General features: G+C 45.8%; 1 protein-coding gene across 2 annotated transcripts in view; it reads right to left on the bottom strand.

Annotated features, from left to right (window-relative positions):
• LOC146020913 (leukemia inhibitory factor receptor-like) overlaps positions 1–16065 on the bottom strand; it is an 83744-nt gene that overhangs the window by 29771 nt on the left and 37908 nt on the right. The window contains exons 2-3 of one of the 2 annotated variants that reach the window (XM_083154526.1): positions 5244–5398; positions 523–634 (exon numbers count right to left, since the gene is read on the bottom strand). In XM_083154526.1, the coding sequence (XP_083010652.1) occupies positions 523–634; positions 5244–5322 (191 nt within the window). In that variant the 5' untranslated portion in view covers positions 5323–5398. The remainder of the gene's footprint in view (positions 1–522; positions 635–5243; positions 5399–16065) is intronic. The other variant, XM_083154536.1, reaches the window with a different exon arrangement.

Genomic DNA, 16065 nt, shown 5'->3' with positions numbered 1-16065 from the left:
GGGTGCCTATGCATGTTCCACCCAAAAAGACCAGATTTAGCCACAGCTAACCCATCTACTGATTTGGGCATCTGGACTCCTGATTGGGCACCTGAAGAGCCGACTGGTTAAAAAAAAAAAAGAAAAAAAGAAGAGAAAAACTCCTGTTGATCTTATTCAGGTGGACCATGTGATGCCGACCATGAAGCTTGTGTCGACATAGATATTATCTACCCAGTGACCGCATTCTGAGCCGACTGAAATTTCAGTTGAATTGAACTTCCCACAACTGCACGTTTAAAAGGAATGTTTTTTTTTTTGTGCTTTAAAAAAAGAGAAAGATTTTTTTTTCATTTCAATTGAGGACAAATACAACAAAATGTCTTTGTAAATATTTTGATTTTTTTTTTTGTTTTGAATAATTGAATTCCTCCTTATTATATTTTTTAGGATTATAGGCAGAAGTGTAGAATAAGGAATGTCCTGGGAAAAAAATGGTACAGAAGTTAACGGCATTTCATAAATAACTAATAAAATCCTTACCCATACTCATAGACTACATCAGGTCCCGCGGAGTCTGGGGTGTCCCATCGGCAGATCATGTTGTCCAAATCATGCGTGATGCATGTGAGGTTCTGAAAGAACGCTGCAGAATCTAAAATTCAAATAAGAACAGGACATACAATATACTAGGTGATTCATCGCGCCCTACGGGCGCTCTTCACACCGTCGTAAGGGGCTGAACATTTGTATATGAGAAAGATGGTTAGAATTGTATGAAAGATGGCCTGTATTGCAACTTGAGTTATAGGTGAAATGTGTTAAATAGAGAGCATATGATGTGTATTGTTTTGTTTAATTAAAAAGCGGTTACAGAGTAAGATGTACATTGATAGTGTGGATGGTACAGTGACATTTGTGGTGTGGAGGGGGGCTGTGTGTGCATGTTGTTTAGGTGTGTGTGTGCAATAGTATAGTAGGGTGTTTCTGAGTCAGCGGCTCCCCACTGGCGGAGGTCACGACACAGGAAAACAGGAGGCTGGGTAGTGATAGGGGTGTGTGGGCATAAGGGGGACTACAGAGGAGGGTAGGAGATACTGTGCAGCTTCTGCCAGTGGGTGAGGGTCCAGCGTGGCAGTACAGGAGTACAGGATGGTGGCCCTTAGTCAGTGTCTCCTCCTACTGGGTGGGAGTTCGGGTGCATGAGAGCAGGAGGCTGGGCTATGAGGCATGATAGGGGCATGTGGGCAAAACAGCGTCAGCGACTCCCCAGTGGTGGAAGTTACGGTTCAGGAGAGCAGGAAGCTGGGTAGTGATAGGGGTGTGTGAGTATACGGGGGACTAAAGAGGGCTTAGGGGTGCCGTGAATTGCGGGAGGGGCGCGGGGGTGCCGTGAATCAAGGGAGGGAGGGGGCGCAGGTGTTGGCGAATCGCGGGAGAGGGTCCTCAAAGCGTGGGAGGGGGGCGTGAATTGCGCAAGGGAGGGTTGCGAATCGCGGGAGGGGGGTGCGTGGGGGGTCTGTGAATTGGCGGGAGGGGGGGGGCACGGGGCGCGATGAATCACCTAGTTGGTTATATATTCTTGTAGAAGGATGGTAGGATGTTGCTGTCATTCAGAATGCATTTACATAAACAGTAATAGTAGCAGTAAAAGGTCTGACTTAAAACACCTACAGTAAAACAGAACAGGTGTTATATATTATACAAAGAATTGGTTGATGATGTGTAGGTTGACGTGCACATAGTTCATAGTTGTCACTGGAAAAAAATTGCTACAAGTAAAAATCAACACAGAAAGTTCAACACATGTAAATGTTGCCATAAGTGTGGCACTTCATCGGTGTCCATGTCGACACATGAGAATGAATATGAAAACATTCAAATTAAAAAAAAAAAATCTTCAAAAACTCATGTCAACCTTTTTCATTGTCGACCATAGCCGTGCCAGTGTTTTGCATGTGCCATTTAATCCTGGGGTTGCCGTGAATCGCACGCTGGGGGGGGGGGGGGGGGGGGGGAGGAGGTGAGGGGTGTCCGCGAATCACGGGAGGAGGGGTCGTGGGTGGATGCCGTGAATTGCGGGAGGGGGGGGTCGAGGGGGGGAGGTGTGTGGGTGCCGCGAATCGTGGGATGGGAGGGGGGGGGGGCGCCGGGGGGGTTGCAGTGAATCGCGGGAGGGTGGGTCGCGGGGGTTGCCGCAATGACAGGAGGGGGGGGGTCGTGGGGGGCACCGTGAACCGCGGGAGGGGGGGCCCGGGGGTTGGCGCGAATCGTGGGAGGGGGGGGGTCGCGGGGTGCCGCGAATCGCGGGAGTCACCGGGGGTGCTGCGAATTGCGGGGGGTGTGCTGCAAATCGCGGGAGGGGGGGTCGCCGGGGGTGCCGCGAATCGCCACAAGAAAAAATCAACACAGAAAGGTCAACACATGTATATGTTGCCATAAGTGTGGCACTTCATTGGTGTCCATGTCGACACATGAGAATGAATATGAAAACATTGAAAAAGTGAAAAATAAATCTCGTCAACCTTTTTCATTGTCGACCATAGCCATGTCAGTGTTTTGCATGTGCCATTTAATCGTGGGGATGCCGTGAATGGGGGGGGGGGGGGGGGGGGGGGGGGGGGGGGGGATGTGCATACCCAACATGATCCTCTCCAGGAGGGACACATTGCTCTGTTTCGGGACTTTCTTCTTAATTTATGGATTACCATCACCTGTGCTTGAACACCTTTCTTATCAATTACCCTGTTTAAAATGACAGGTGATGACAATCATAAATTAAGATGGAAGTCCACAAACAGAGCATTCTGTCCCTCCTGGAGAGGGTCATGTTGGGAGGTATGGAGGTGGGGGGCGCTCACCTGGTGTGTCTGGTGAGTAGCTGTGTCTTTGCTGTGTAACATGGAGAGGCAGAGGGTGTCTGGCACTGTCTGTGGGCTCACTGGGCTGGTTCTCTGTCATGTGAGCCAGTCATCTGTGTCAGAGGCTCCACCCAGCGTTACAGCTCCAGACACACTGAGTGACAGATGTAGCCAAATATATAAGAGATGAAACGAGGAGAGTCAGAGAAAAGGTTACTACAATCACCGGTGGTAAAAAGTAGTGGAGGATTCTGGAACTTTATTTAACTCCGCTGTCTGAAAGCGTTATAATGGTGTGTACACACTGGGCGATATGATTGCTGGCGATATATTGTTAGCAATCATAGAGAGAGACCCGAAGGCAGGAGGGAGGGAGCAGCGTCACGGGGTGCGCGGGGGAGAGAGACCCGAAGGGAGGAGTGAGGGAGCACTCTGCTGCTGTCACTTGGAAGGGGTGAGGGATGCGAAGGGAGGGGAGACCTTCTGCTGCTGATCTCCCCGGCGCTGACCTCCTGCACAGCGCCGTGGGAAGCCGCTGGTCGCAGGAGCATGCTCCTGCGACCATTATGGAGTACACACGGGAGCGCGCGGCTGGCGATTTAAGCAATAACTTGGATTTAGAACTGGTGAAAACACCTGGAAATAGGGTTTTTCCTGCTCATAAATATACACCAAGGGGGGGTTATAGACTAGATTCCGATTCTAAGTAACCGACAGCATTTCGGGGAGATTGGTGCTGCATTTACAGCGATGATCAGCTAGAAGGCTGAACCGGTCATATAATAGATGATCCCTTTAGCAGAGATAAGTGATACACTGGGACAATGTAACAGAAATAGCTTTTAGACTTTCTGCTTCAAAGATTCTGCATAATGGAGATTTTTTTGTTTTGTAACATCACACGATATTGTAATTTAGTGGTTTTCCTCTGCTTTTATGTTCAGCACTTTGTGTTTTTCCAATCACAGATTTGCATTAAAACTGTAGTAATGGCTATTTACTGAGGAGTACTCTGCCTCTCACAGGACCAGGAAGAGAGCGCTTCTCTCTTCCTGTGATCTTATGTGCAGCCACTGTGTTCCGAGCTGCCAAGGCAAATACATTATTCGCCGGGTGCTCGCACACAACAGTGTGGAGCTCTGCAATCAGGTATACGCTGTAGTTTCAAATCCCACCCCGTACAAGCCTTTGAATGGCTTAGCGGTGTTTGCGAAAATGAGCTGGATGGGCTAATAGCTGCCAATCCATTCACCATCTAATGATTTTTCCAATGTGTGCAGTCTGTGCGTAGCAGAGGGCTTACTCTGTGGCCGCGATAGAATCAGCTGGATCGGGGCTGGAGCTGGTGTCACACGCCCTCCCCTCAAATGCCTGGGCATGCCAGACACTCCAAGAGAACAGCCGTTTATCACCCTCAAACGCCGACTTTCTGTCTATCAAGGGGATAGACAGAAAGCCGGCGTTTGAGGGTGGTAAACGGCTGTTTTCTTGGAGGGTACAGCTAGCGAATAAAAAAGTAGCATGATTTTATCGCAGGATGGCCCTGCCTATGCGTACTATCATACTTGCCTACCCTCCCGGAATGGCCGGGGTCCTGCAAATCGGGTCCCCCTCCCGGCCCCCCAGGAAGGGGGGCAAGTCTCTCGCATTTTCCCCACAGCCCTGGTTCCCCCCTTCCCCGCGGGGAGGGTGCGGGGCTAAAATGATGCATTTTGCGTCATTTTAGCCCCTCCCACCATCCACGGACCCGCAAAATTTTCGCAGCTGCCAGTCATGGGGGCGGAGCTTAGGGACATCCACCTCACCCCGCCTCCAAAACGTAGCCTCTTCCCGCCCCCCTCTCACTCCTCTCCAGGCTTCTCCCGAAGAGGAGTTTGAAGAAGTCGGTAAGTATGGTACTATCAGCCTTACTCATGCGCAGGCTAACGCTAATCGCCCAGCCTATGAATTCGCAGTCATGCGATCATGTCTGAATTAGATCCATAGTTTGTGGAGCTCATTTTTGGCCAGATCCTAATAACCCTGCTCAATCCCAGTAGGAACTCTCTACAATCTGTGGCCTAAGGGACGACTTTAGCTTTGTTAGCAAAGCAAAAATAGCACAAAAACGGGCAAAAGCATGCTGTGCTGCAGGTGGGGCAGATGTAACATGCAGAGAGCGTTAGATTTGTGCAGGGGTGTGATCAAACTGAAATCTAAAATTGCAGAGTAAAAATAAAGCGGTCTAAAATATGTGGACTACATGCAAAATTGGCCATTATCTACCCTGCACAGAAACAATATAAATGTATTTGCTCCCCTTGTACGGCAAATGGTTAGTTGCAGACACAAAATTACAAGTGGTTTTTGTTTTATGGAGTGTGGCCCTAAGAGCGGAAGGCTACAGTACAGAGAAATACTCACCACTGGTCTGGCTGCAGACATGGTGTAGTACACAGTAGGCAACAGTAAGGGAACGGAGCAGAATCGGCTTATTCCACATTCTCCTGCTTACTCTTGGGTTCCGGATCCCACAGTGGTCATGTGATCAGCTGCATCTCTCATGGAGCCAAAGAATCCTGCAGCAAGAAACACAGCAACAGTGAGTTACGCCATACAGAGACTCTCAGCAGTGTAATAAGGTTACCATAGAGACAGAAGCAGCTGGCGCGGAACCACACTATGTCGCTGCTGTGGTCACATAGGGAGTAAGTGGTGTCCTTTCCCTGTAACACATCCTCTCTACTCCAGAACACATCCGGTCCCTCACCCATGCCTGCAGCAACACCCTGGCAAGCAACAAGTGCCCCCTTCCACACAAACACACACATTCAATGGCTGATCCAGAAAACTAATGACAGGAGAGGCTCCATAATATGAATAATTATCCTGCTTCCGGGCAACCTTCTAGAATGGCCTTATCGCTCTTTATGAAAATGTACTGATTTTTAAAGGGCAAAATGCGCCCTGCCCCTCCAGCAGCACCCCGCTAAAAGAGCCTGGGTGCCTGTCTTGCTGGTGTACCCGGGGAAGCTCCAGGCACCGCAATCCCGGCAGCGCTAGGCTTCCCCGGCAGCTCATGGACTGGTCCGCCCCCTTGCATGACGGAGACGGCCCGGGCCCACCCCCTTTAGTGACGCGGCAGCCCGGGACCGCCTACAACGATGACAGCGGCGGGCCCGGTCCACCCCCATTATTCTGCCCCCGTGCAGCCGGGCCCTGCCCCCAAAAATTCCTAGAGGGAACAATACGGTTATACAAAACCATTATGTGAGTCTACCGATAATGAAGTATATCAATACTAATTACCAAATTCAAAAATCTTGAATTCTGCCATCCAGTGACCGTCAGCATGCAAAACACTTGAATTCCCCCAGTAGAGGTGAGGTGCAGCTTTAGGCTTTTATTATATTTGAATAACGGTCTGTAAATACCCAGTTTTTTGTATCAATGTTTCCAATTGTAAAGTGCAACAGAATTTGCTGCGCTATATATGAAACAGTTAATAAATAAAATAAACCAGTACAAAATGTTCAAATATGCTAGACCAAGGGCTGCCAACTCCAGTCCGCGAGAGCTACCAACAGTTCAGTTTCCAGCCCACCCAGCAGATGCACTCATTACTGACTGACACATTTTAAAAGATCCAAAGGTGGAGCTAATTACTTCACTGATTCTGTGAGGAGACCTGGGAAAACATTAACTGTGGAGCTGGCTATCCCTGTGCTAGACCGTACACTGCAGGTAAACAGTTGGGTTGGCTGAGGCAGGGGTAGCAGGCGGCATGCAATGGGAAACTATTGCAAATTAAAACTGAAAAACACTCCTCATTGAGGGTAATTACTGGCTGTAGAGAACCGGAGAAACTGTTTTAATCCCCAAAAATTTCATTTTAAACAAGTCCAGTTCACGATAACAGTTTCCTTTGCCATGACCATAAATAAAGCACAAGGTCAAAAAATGTAGCTGGAGGTGACCTAAGCGGGGAATGTTTTTCACATGGAAAACTTCATGTGGCGTTTTCGCGTATGACATTAAAAAAAAAGATATATATATTTTTGTACTCAGAAGGAAAAACGACCAACGTGGTCTACGAAGAAATTTTATGTCACTCAGGGGTAGATTTATTAAGCTCTGTGAAGTGATAAAGTGTCTGGTTTTTATCACCGGCCAATCAGCTGCTACCTGTCATTTTTCAAACCAAGCCTGTAACTTCAGTTAAGAGCTGATTGGCCGGTGATAAAATTTTATCACTCCACCGACACTTTATCACTTCACCGAGCTTAATAAATCTACCCCTCATTTCTAATTTTTATTTACAAGCATCACCGTTACTAGAAAAAAACCTGTGTGAAGCAGGTGCGGGGCACTAGTGTGTATATAATTTTAGAATGGCTGTATTTTTTTTCCAAAATATCTGCCAGAAGTGTTTTCGTAGAAATATAGTATTTGACAGTAGATAACCAATTAACCCATCTAGTCTTCCCTAAACACACGTCCACACCCACTAGGGTTATTTCAGGTTGGAACCCAACTAATCCACAGATGTGCCCACATCAATTCTGCCTTCCTGCAAGTTAAGCAGCCTTTATAATCTTGCCATTGCTGTGGCACGACGGCGTAGTCTGTGACTTTTTCCATTAAAATGTGTATTTTAATAGAAAAAACCCAGGTTTTTCTCGGATACAAAAACCTGGGTAGAACTAGGCTGAAAGGTGCTGACCCCCTTTCACACAGCAACAAACACCCGGGTATTTCCCGTGTCGGCCCCTTTCACACAGAAGCCGGATTTTTCCTGCAAATCTCTGTGTGTCATAAGAAAAGGACAGTTTTAAAGGCACACAGAGATGAGGTCATCAAAAGTGGGTGGTGACTGGTCACTGCATTGTATTAACCATGGCATGACACATGGATATGTTGTAAACAAGTTTTATTGTTTTTATATACTGGAAGGTACATGTTACCTCACATGGCTGTCAGTATATTTGCAATGTTTGAGTACACTGTGACATCTTTGACTGTTTGAGTACACTGTGACATCTTTGACTGTCCGAGTCATCTGTTTGCTGATCTCCTCCTCCCCTATCACTGCCAGCAGCTCTCACCTCTTGCTTCTACCAGTGGGCCATGCCATCTTTTCTTCAGCTCCCTAATGACCTCAGAGGCAAGCCCCATTGCCATGCCCTCCCAGCCAATCCGAAAAGCCTATCCTCACAACCATTCAGCCAGCACCCCACAAGGAGAGCCAATCAGTGCCTAACAATGTGTAGTAATCCCCAAAACCCGGGTTGTTTCCTCTCAGACAGCCGGCGACCAGGGTTTTTGGAATACAGACCCGGGAAAAACCCAGGTAAATTCCTGGGTTGAAGCCCTGGCATTTTAGAACCAGGTTGACCCTTTCAGACAGAAAAAAAACCTGGGTCTACCCTCCTGGACCAGGGAAATGCCCGAGGTTTTTTTTCTGTCTGAAAGGGGTATAATTCACAAAATTTCTTGCGGATAGGACGCACAAGGATAGTGCAGCATTTCATACACAGAATGCAGATACATTTATTTATTTACAGTTTCTTATATAGCGCACCATATTGCGCTTTACAAAAAGGAGACCGTGATAAAACAAACAGGGTATTTACAGACAGTCAAAATGTAGGAGGGCAAAGAAAAAAGAATCAACCTAGGTTGATTTGGAGCGCTTTTCATAGGCTGATCTCTCAAAAATTTAAGCAGCTGCTAAAAAAGGGAGTAGTCAATTCCCTCAAGAAAAGGACAAGAAAAAGACAGGAATAGCAGCGCTGTACAATGTGGTTAATAACAATAATAAGTGAATCAATTAATGTAAAAATATAACAAATTTATTGGTACAATTGATCCGGATTTAAAAATAAGTAAAAAGTTTCTAAATGAGAATTAAAAATCAAGTAGGTGGAAATTAGCACATCATATAACCTGCACTGGAACAGGCTAGAGTCCTTGGTAGAGGGAGTCCTTGGGTGAGCCGATTTTGAATAAGACGCCGCTGGAGGTATAGTAATCCTTTGAAGAATTAGGGCAAGTTTTGCCCACAATGGAGCAACCTCGACGATGTGTGCGGTGTAGGCTTGTCCCAGTAGGTGGTAAGTCTCCCAGGTCTCAATATTAGGTCCAGTGGAATGAGCAGGTGTCAGGGTCCAATTGGATGAAGAGAATAGATGGCAATCCACGTAACCCAACGCGTTTCGCTGACCCCTGTCAGCTTTATCAAGGTGTCTCTGTCAGTGTACCTTAAGGGTATTTATACCCACGCTTCCTGGTTACTGATTAGCATACTAAATTGATTCACTTATAAATTACAATGAATAACAAGAAAAGAACATGCTAGGAGACAAATTAGAAAGTTAATTCATAATGGTTATATAAAATTGAATAAAAATACCATATAACATAGTAAAAAATTCAATAAACACACGTTTGTTTTTATTAATAAATTTTCACTTCCGGGTTCAACCACGGGTCAATGTTGTTAATTGGACACTTAAAAAGCCCAAAATCATGTTTAGGAACTCATCATTAAGGTGACATAGTGTATACATCTTATATGTAGTTAGTTCATATAGAAACAATTTTTATAAATACAGTTTATTTGTATACAAATCCTTTGCGTTCCACCGGACACACACTTCCGCGTTTCAGAACTCATATTGACACATGAAAAGAAGGAACTATTTAATTGATGGACCGGCCCTACCTTGATACGCGGAAGTGGTGCACACTGGTGTAACGCAGACGGACCACAATTCCCCACCGCTATGACAGCTTCCGGTGGGGAAGGTTAACTAGCAGGACAGAAGGAACGGTTTTATTGGTTCCGGTCCGCGACCTAATGAAGCCTGCGGCCATATACACGGAGCAGCGGAAAAGCCTCATATGTGAGGATGTGAACCGCTAACTCCTTTGTATGGATCTGCGAGCCTGAATTAGATTATGTCCCGGCCGGGGAGAGCATTTGTGGGACACACCGCTCCTGTCCAGGGATGTTACTGGCTGCGTAACGTCACTTCCGGTGACGGGAGATTCAATCTAGCTTTTCCACAAAACTGTATTTATAAAAATTGTTTCTATATGAACTAACTACATATAAGATGTATACACTATGTCACCTTAATGATGAGTTCCTAAACATGATTTTGGGCTTTTTAAGTGTCCAATTAACAATATTGACCCGTGGTTGAACCCGGAAGTGAAATTTATTAATAAAAACAAACGAGTGTTTATTGAATTTTTTACTATGTTATATGGTATTTTTATTCAATTTTATATAACCATTATAAATAAACTTTCTAATTTGTCTCCGAGCATGTTCTTTTCTTGTTATTCATTGTAATTTATAAGTGAATCAATTTAGTATGCTAATCAGTAACCAGGAAGCGTGGGTATAAATACCCTTAAGGTACACTGACAGAGACACCTTGATAAAGCTGACAGGGGTCAGCGAAACGCGTTGGGTTACGTGGATTGCCATCTATTCTCTTCATCCAATTGGACCCTGACACCTGCTCATTCCACTGGACCTAATATTGAGACCTGGGAGACTTACCACCTACTGGGACAAGCCTACACCGCACACATCGTCGAGGTTGCTCCATTGTGGGCAAAACTTGCCCTAATTCTTCAAAGGATTACTATACCTCCAGCGGCGTCTTATTCAAAATCGGCTCACCCAAGGACTCCCTCTACCAAGGACTCTAGCCCGTTCCAGTGCAGGTTATATGATGTGCTAATTTCCACCTACTTGATTTTTAATTCTCATTTAGAAACTTTTTACTTATTTTTAAATCCGGATCAATTGTACCAATAAATTTGTTATATTTTTACATTAAAATGTAGGAGGGCCCTTCTCGCAAGCTTACAATCTATAGGGAAATAGGCATTGATACATAAGGATAGATACTGTATTGTTTATTGCATATATTATACCAGAATACAAGGTTCTATGACTGGTTCTGGAATTTGATAAACTTGCCTGAAGGGATGAGTTTTCAGGGAACGCTTATAGGTTTGGAGACTGGAGGAGAGCCTTATTGTGCTTGGGAGGGCATTCCGTACATTCACGGTTTCACACAGAATATAGGGATATCGCATATCATTTTAATCAGCAGTCTGCATGTGCGTTTTATTTGCATACTGATGCACAAAAGATGCATTATTGGCAAGCTGCGGGCAATATGTCAGCTCACTCACCACAGGCGTCTCCCATAGCTTGGGGAACAGAGGAAAGATGTATGAGAACACATCTGTAACAGTATATTCTTGAAGTGCGGGAGGAAACCAGGATACTCGGGGGAAACCCAGGCAACAACAAAGAGAATATACAAACTCCACACAGTTAGGGCCATGGTAGGAACCGAACCCATGACCTCAGTGCTGTGAGGCAGTAATGATAACCATTACACCATGTTTATCCGGGATACGGTCATTTGGTCTACAACCTGTTTATCTGAAGCCACGACTTACAGTCGTTAAATATTTAAGTGTACGTGACACCGCGGGTGTGTAAGCAATACATTTGCCAGTGTGACTTATTTCAGATAGATAGATAAATAAGAAAAGGAAATCAATATAAATAGTCAGAACCTACAATTAAATAAGTAGCCGTACACCCCGAAGCAATGTGCCTCTTGCCTCTTCCTCCCCCATGCCTAGAAACGACTCTTGTTATTTTAATAAGTTCTGGTATGTACATTGCGGATAAAATGCCAGTAACAAGCTGTGCGCGACAAGACATCTCTCTGGGGTGCGTATGTCCGGTATTAGTGAATTAACCAGATCAAAAACGCCCCATGTTTCATATTCTACCTCTGGAATCCTTTCAAACAATCTCAGAATGTCCCTACAGTATATATTCTGGCCATGCACCGATAATCGTCACCAGATTTTGCCATGTTGCAGTGATTAATGAGTGGACTGAAGCTTGGAACATTTTACACAGATGTCTCAATCCATACTGTAGGTTTGCTTTGAAAAGCTTCAAAAATATAAAAGTTGTAATTCGTATCTGGCATTGGTTCCATGTACCGTTTTCTGTCTGGATATCTATTAGTTCCCAAACTTTTTTTGAATCACATCGCGCTAGATTATCAGAATCTTAATAAGTTTAATAAGGTCATTGGTGTTTGTGTCATCCTTAAGGCCCCCATACACTATGCGATTTGGGCACGATTTCACCTGATTCAGATGAATCAAGCCGTGAAATCGGCCCAAATCGCATATGGAGAAATCCCCTCCGACCCGATGCGTGGTCCTGTGCGCATTGGATCTGAGTCGGGAGGTCGGAGAGGCTGCACATTGGCTGAGACCTCTCTCAGTCAATCAATAATTGGCTGACAGAGGTCTCAGCCAATCAATGGCTTCCTATTTGTATGGGCTTTTTTGTGTTTGAAGTGCTCGTCTGCTCCAGCCACTGCCCGGCAGTGTCTTCTCCTGCCCGGCTCCCTGCGCCGCCCCCCAACCTGCCCGACTCTCTTGTCACTGGCATACCCCCGCTGCTGTCCCCCGCTCCCATTGTCCCTGCAGCTCCCCGGGAGTTGCATGTGATCCCTCCCGGGGAGCTGCCGGGACATTCAGGTCCGACTTGTCCCTAGGACAAGTCGGACTAATGTATGGGGGTCTTTAGGGTCATCTATGTAATGAGGGACAGGATTTACTTCTGTTTGGCCACATATTCTATGATTGGAGGCCACCAGCAGGTTTTGTTTATTACATTGACCATAAATAATTTGAATTGGTCCTAGATCCCCAACCCAGGGCAACCCAGCAAGTTCCTGGAGGCACCCCAGGGTGCCACCGCACATTGTTTTGGGAAACACTGCATTAAATTGCAAGCTTGCAGCAGGGCCCTCCTACCTCCAAACCTGTCTGTTGTTACCCAGTTTGTTTTATCACGGTCTACAATTGTAAAGTGCAATGAAATCTGCTGCGCTATATAAAAAACTGTAAATAAATAAATTAGTTGCTATATGTAAGAATCTGCAAGCGACAACAGCACTGGATGGATGTATGGGTGCATGTTTGTAATTCTGTATGCAGTTAATCTTATGGTGGGCTATAAGGAGGTCTAGCAACAGTTCATGTTTTCCAGGCTAGAAAAACGGTATAATGGACCTGTAGAAAGTGTCGGTTAGGAATTAATGCAGCATGTTTGAAATGGTGAGTTAGTAATGACTGCACCTGTGCTCCAGCTAAGTGGTGTGGAGAACATGAACTGCTGGTAGATCTCGAGGGCCTGTTTGGCCACCTCTAGTGTAGCTGGTACTGGAATAATAGGTGCCCTTTCTAGAGCACCAAGTACAATCCCTTCCAACTAACCCAATTTTAGGAGAATGTCACTGTGGTAGGACAGGTGGCAGAGCTTTGTAATAGGGGTCTGAATGTTGGCAGAAAGTCTCTAAGCGGCTGCTACATTCACAGAACACTAAAGGGTATTTGAATGGCATCGGGAAGGGAATGTGTGCATTCCCCTGCTGGTATGAGGTCACAACCCCATAGGGACATGGCAGTTCCCCTTTTCCCAGAGGTTGGGGCTTGCCTTGTGTAACGCCATACATAGCTTTAAGCCTGAGAGGAGTCATTTAAGGATTATGTAGTTTGCATACAAAACGATAATCAGGTTCTTAGCAATGTCTCCATAATGAATGTTACATTTGAACTTCTGATAATTCTTGGTGAATAGGAGATGGGAGTATTTAGCCAGTCAGACACAGGAGCCTATCTGCTAAAATGTAAACAGCCAACTTGAACACCTGCCATGAACTTCTACCCCAGGGCCAACAAGCACACAATACGCCTACTCTGCAGGAAAGTGTTTGAGCTATTCACCAAGCGTTAGCAGAAGTCATTATCAGCTAGCAAACTGCACATAGATTATTACTGCAAATCCAGACGCTCTTGCCAATGCACCAGACCAGTACTATGCACGTGCGATACAGGCTTGCAACATCAGGTGCACACCGGCAGCCAACTGCCAGTGATCGACATTCTGTTGGCATTTGAAGGCGGGGGGGGGGGGGCGTCCCAAAACAGAGCTCATGCTGCCACCATTGTTGGGGAGGGATGTGACAAGATCTCTGTCCAAGGACAGATTGACACAGTGGAGGACTGACATCTCCCCCCTTCGCTCCAGATACCTTCAACAGTTTACAACATGACACAGCTGTTTCAGTACCTGCACCGCTACCGCATCCAGAAGACAATAACCATCTGCTTATTTGTCTAATCCCCATATCGCTTTATGTCCATCAGCGAGTGCAACAGTGAGTACGGCTGTAATGTCACTTGTTTAATAAACCAAACTTCCTGGTTAAAGCAACATATTTATACTGGTGTGTACATTAACTCTGCCAAACCCCCCAAGTTTACACACACCTCATACAATAATAATAATAATAATCTGGGAAAAAAAAAAAAAACCTATAGGATACCAGAACAAAAAAACACCATAAGTATCCAGAGTGACGGTGCCGGAAAAGGAAAGGTCCAAGGAATTACATCGATCCTAGATTACGGATAGGTATGGAAGACACCCCACTGTGGGCCAGATGTGAAAAGTGATAAGGTGGAGAGTGATAAAGTAACAGTCAATCTGCTCCTAAATATCATTGTAAACAGTATGCAACATGACAGTTAGGTGCTGATTTACTGGTACTTTATCCCTCAAGGTGGGTAGAAGTAGGAGAAATACAGATGTGTCCACATACACCGTATAACCGCATAACACAGCCCCTCCCAGCATATCAGGTCCTGTATGAACTCAGCCGTCCTGAGCGTCTTATTCTTATTAATAAAAGCAGAAGTGACAAAACTGCTTAGCTAGACTGCAATAATCATTTTCCTGTGTGACATTTGTACAGTAAATCGGTGTGACTGAGTCTGAATACGATGTGTAGTGTTCACATCTATCTCCCTAGCACAGTGTGGTCTGTATTTCAGCACTGATATGCAGACCAGACCTGTGCTAGAAGCACAACAGAGAGTGACACACAGGCAGAGAAGAGGAACTGCAGGGGTTTTGAAAGTCGCAGGGAGATAGAATGAACACTACACATTGTATTCAGACTCGTCACACACCGATCTGTTCCTATGACCATTATTATTCCTGGACAATCTACATGTCCGCCCCTGCATTATACAGCTTTGCAGGTACAAAAACACATGAAACTGGAGCAGGCCTTTTTATGCTGCAGGTCTGCAGCTGGTGTCCCTGAGGGTGCAGGGAAGCGGGAACAGAGCCATCTGCAGTTGGGCCAGCATCTCAGGGGCACATTATTATTAACAGTTTCTTATATAGCGCACACATATTCTGCAGCGCTTTACAGAGTATAGATGAACATTCACATCCATCCCTGCCCCAGTGGAGCTTATACTCTATATTCCCTACCACATGTACACACGCACACACATTCATTCCAGGGTTAAATTTTGTTGGGAGCCAATAACCTACCAGTATATTTTTGGTTTATGGGAAAAACCAGAGCACCCGGAGGAAACCCACAAAAGCACAGGGAGAATATACAAACTCCGCACATTTAGGGTCAAGGACGGACTCAAACCCATGACCTCAGCGCTGTGAGGCAGCAATGCTAACCATTACACCGTCCGTGCCACCCATATAATAAAATGGATTTGATGTACTTTAATTACTGAATTTTGTAATATGCAGAAAACCATAATATGATTGTGAGACGCTTACATAGGACTGGTTTGGATGGAGCACCAGCGTCAGTAAATGAGTATTGTATGGTGTCATCTACCTTACATTTCTTTCAAATCGGAACAGAATCTATATAGTTTTCTCTGTAAAGCCGGGTAACGCTATTGTTTGATGTCTGATTAGAGGAATACTTTGAGCAGTGTAGGGCAGTTGAACGCCAGACCTCTACCTCAGGTGGGCCACAGTAATGGTGGTTAGCCCCTTATATAGTAGGTTACTCACAGTTGCAACTGATCAACTCTTGAAACCTGGTTGGTTATTGAAATGTGTAGTGTCCCCGCTAGGCTGTTTTAGCAGGGCGCTGCGCCCTGCCCAATTTTAAAGGGCAAAAAGCGCCCTGCCCCGCTAGCAGCGTCCAGCTAAAACAGCCTGGTGCCTGCCCCGACTGCTTGCGCAGGGAAGCCCAGCGCTGCCTTAGGCTGGTTTCACACACTGCTGCTCCTGCCGGACGGTGAAATCCCGCACGGCCAGGGAGCCGTGCCGCACTGCCGCACACAGTACTTT

This window comes from Crinia signifera, chromosome 1, assembly GCF_055691185.1.
Source record: "Crinia signifera chromosome 1, ASM5569118v1, whole genome shotgun sequence".
NCBI classification, from domain to species: domain Eukaryota; kingdom Metazoa; phylum Chordata; class Amphibia; order Anura; family Myobatrachidae; genus Crinia; species Crinia signifera.
Note: the sequence above shows the minus strand (reverse complement) of the source record. Positions and strands in the feature narration are given on the sequence as shown.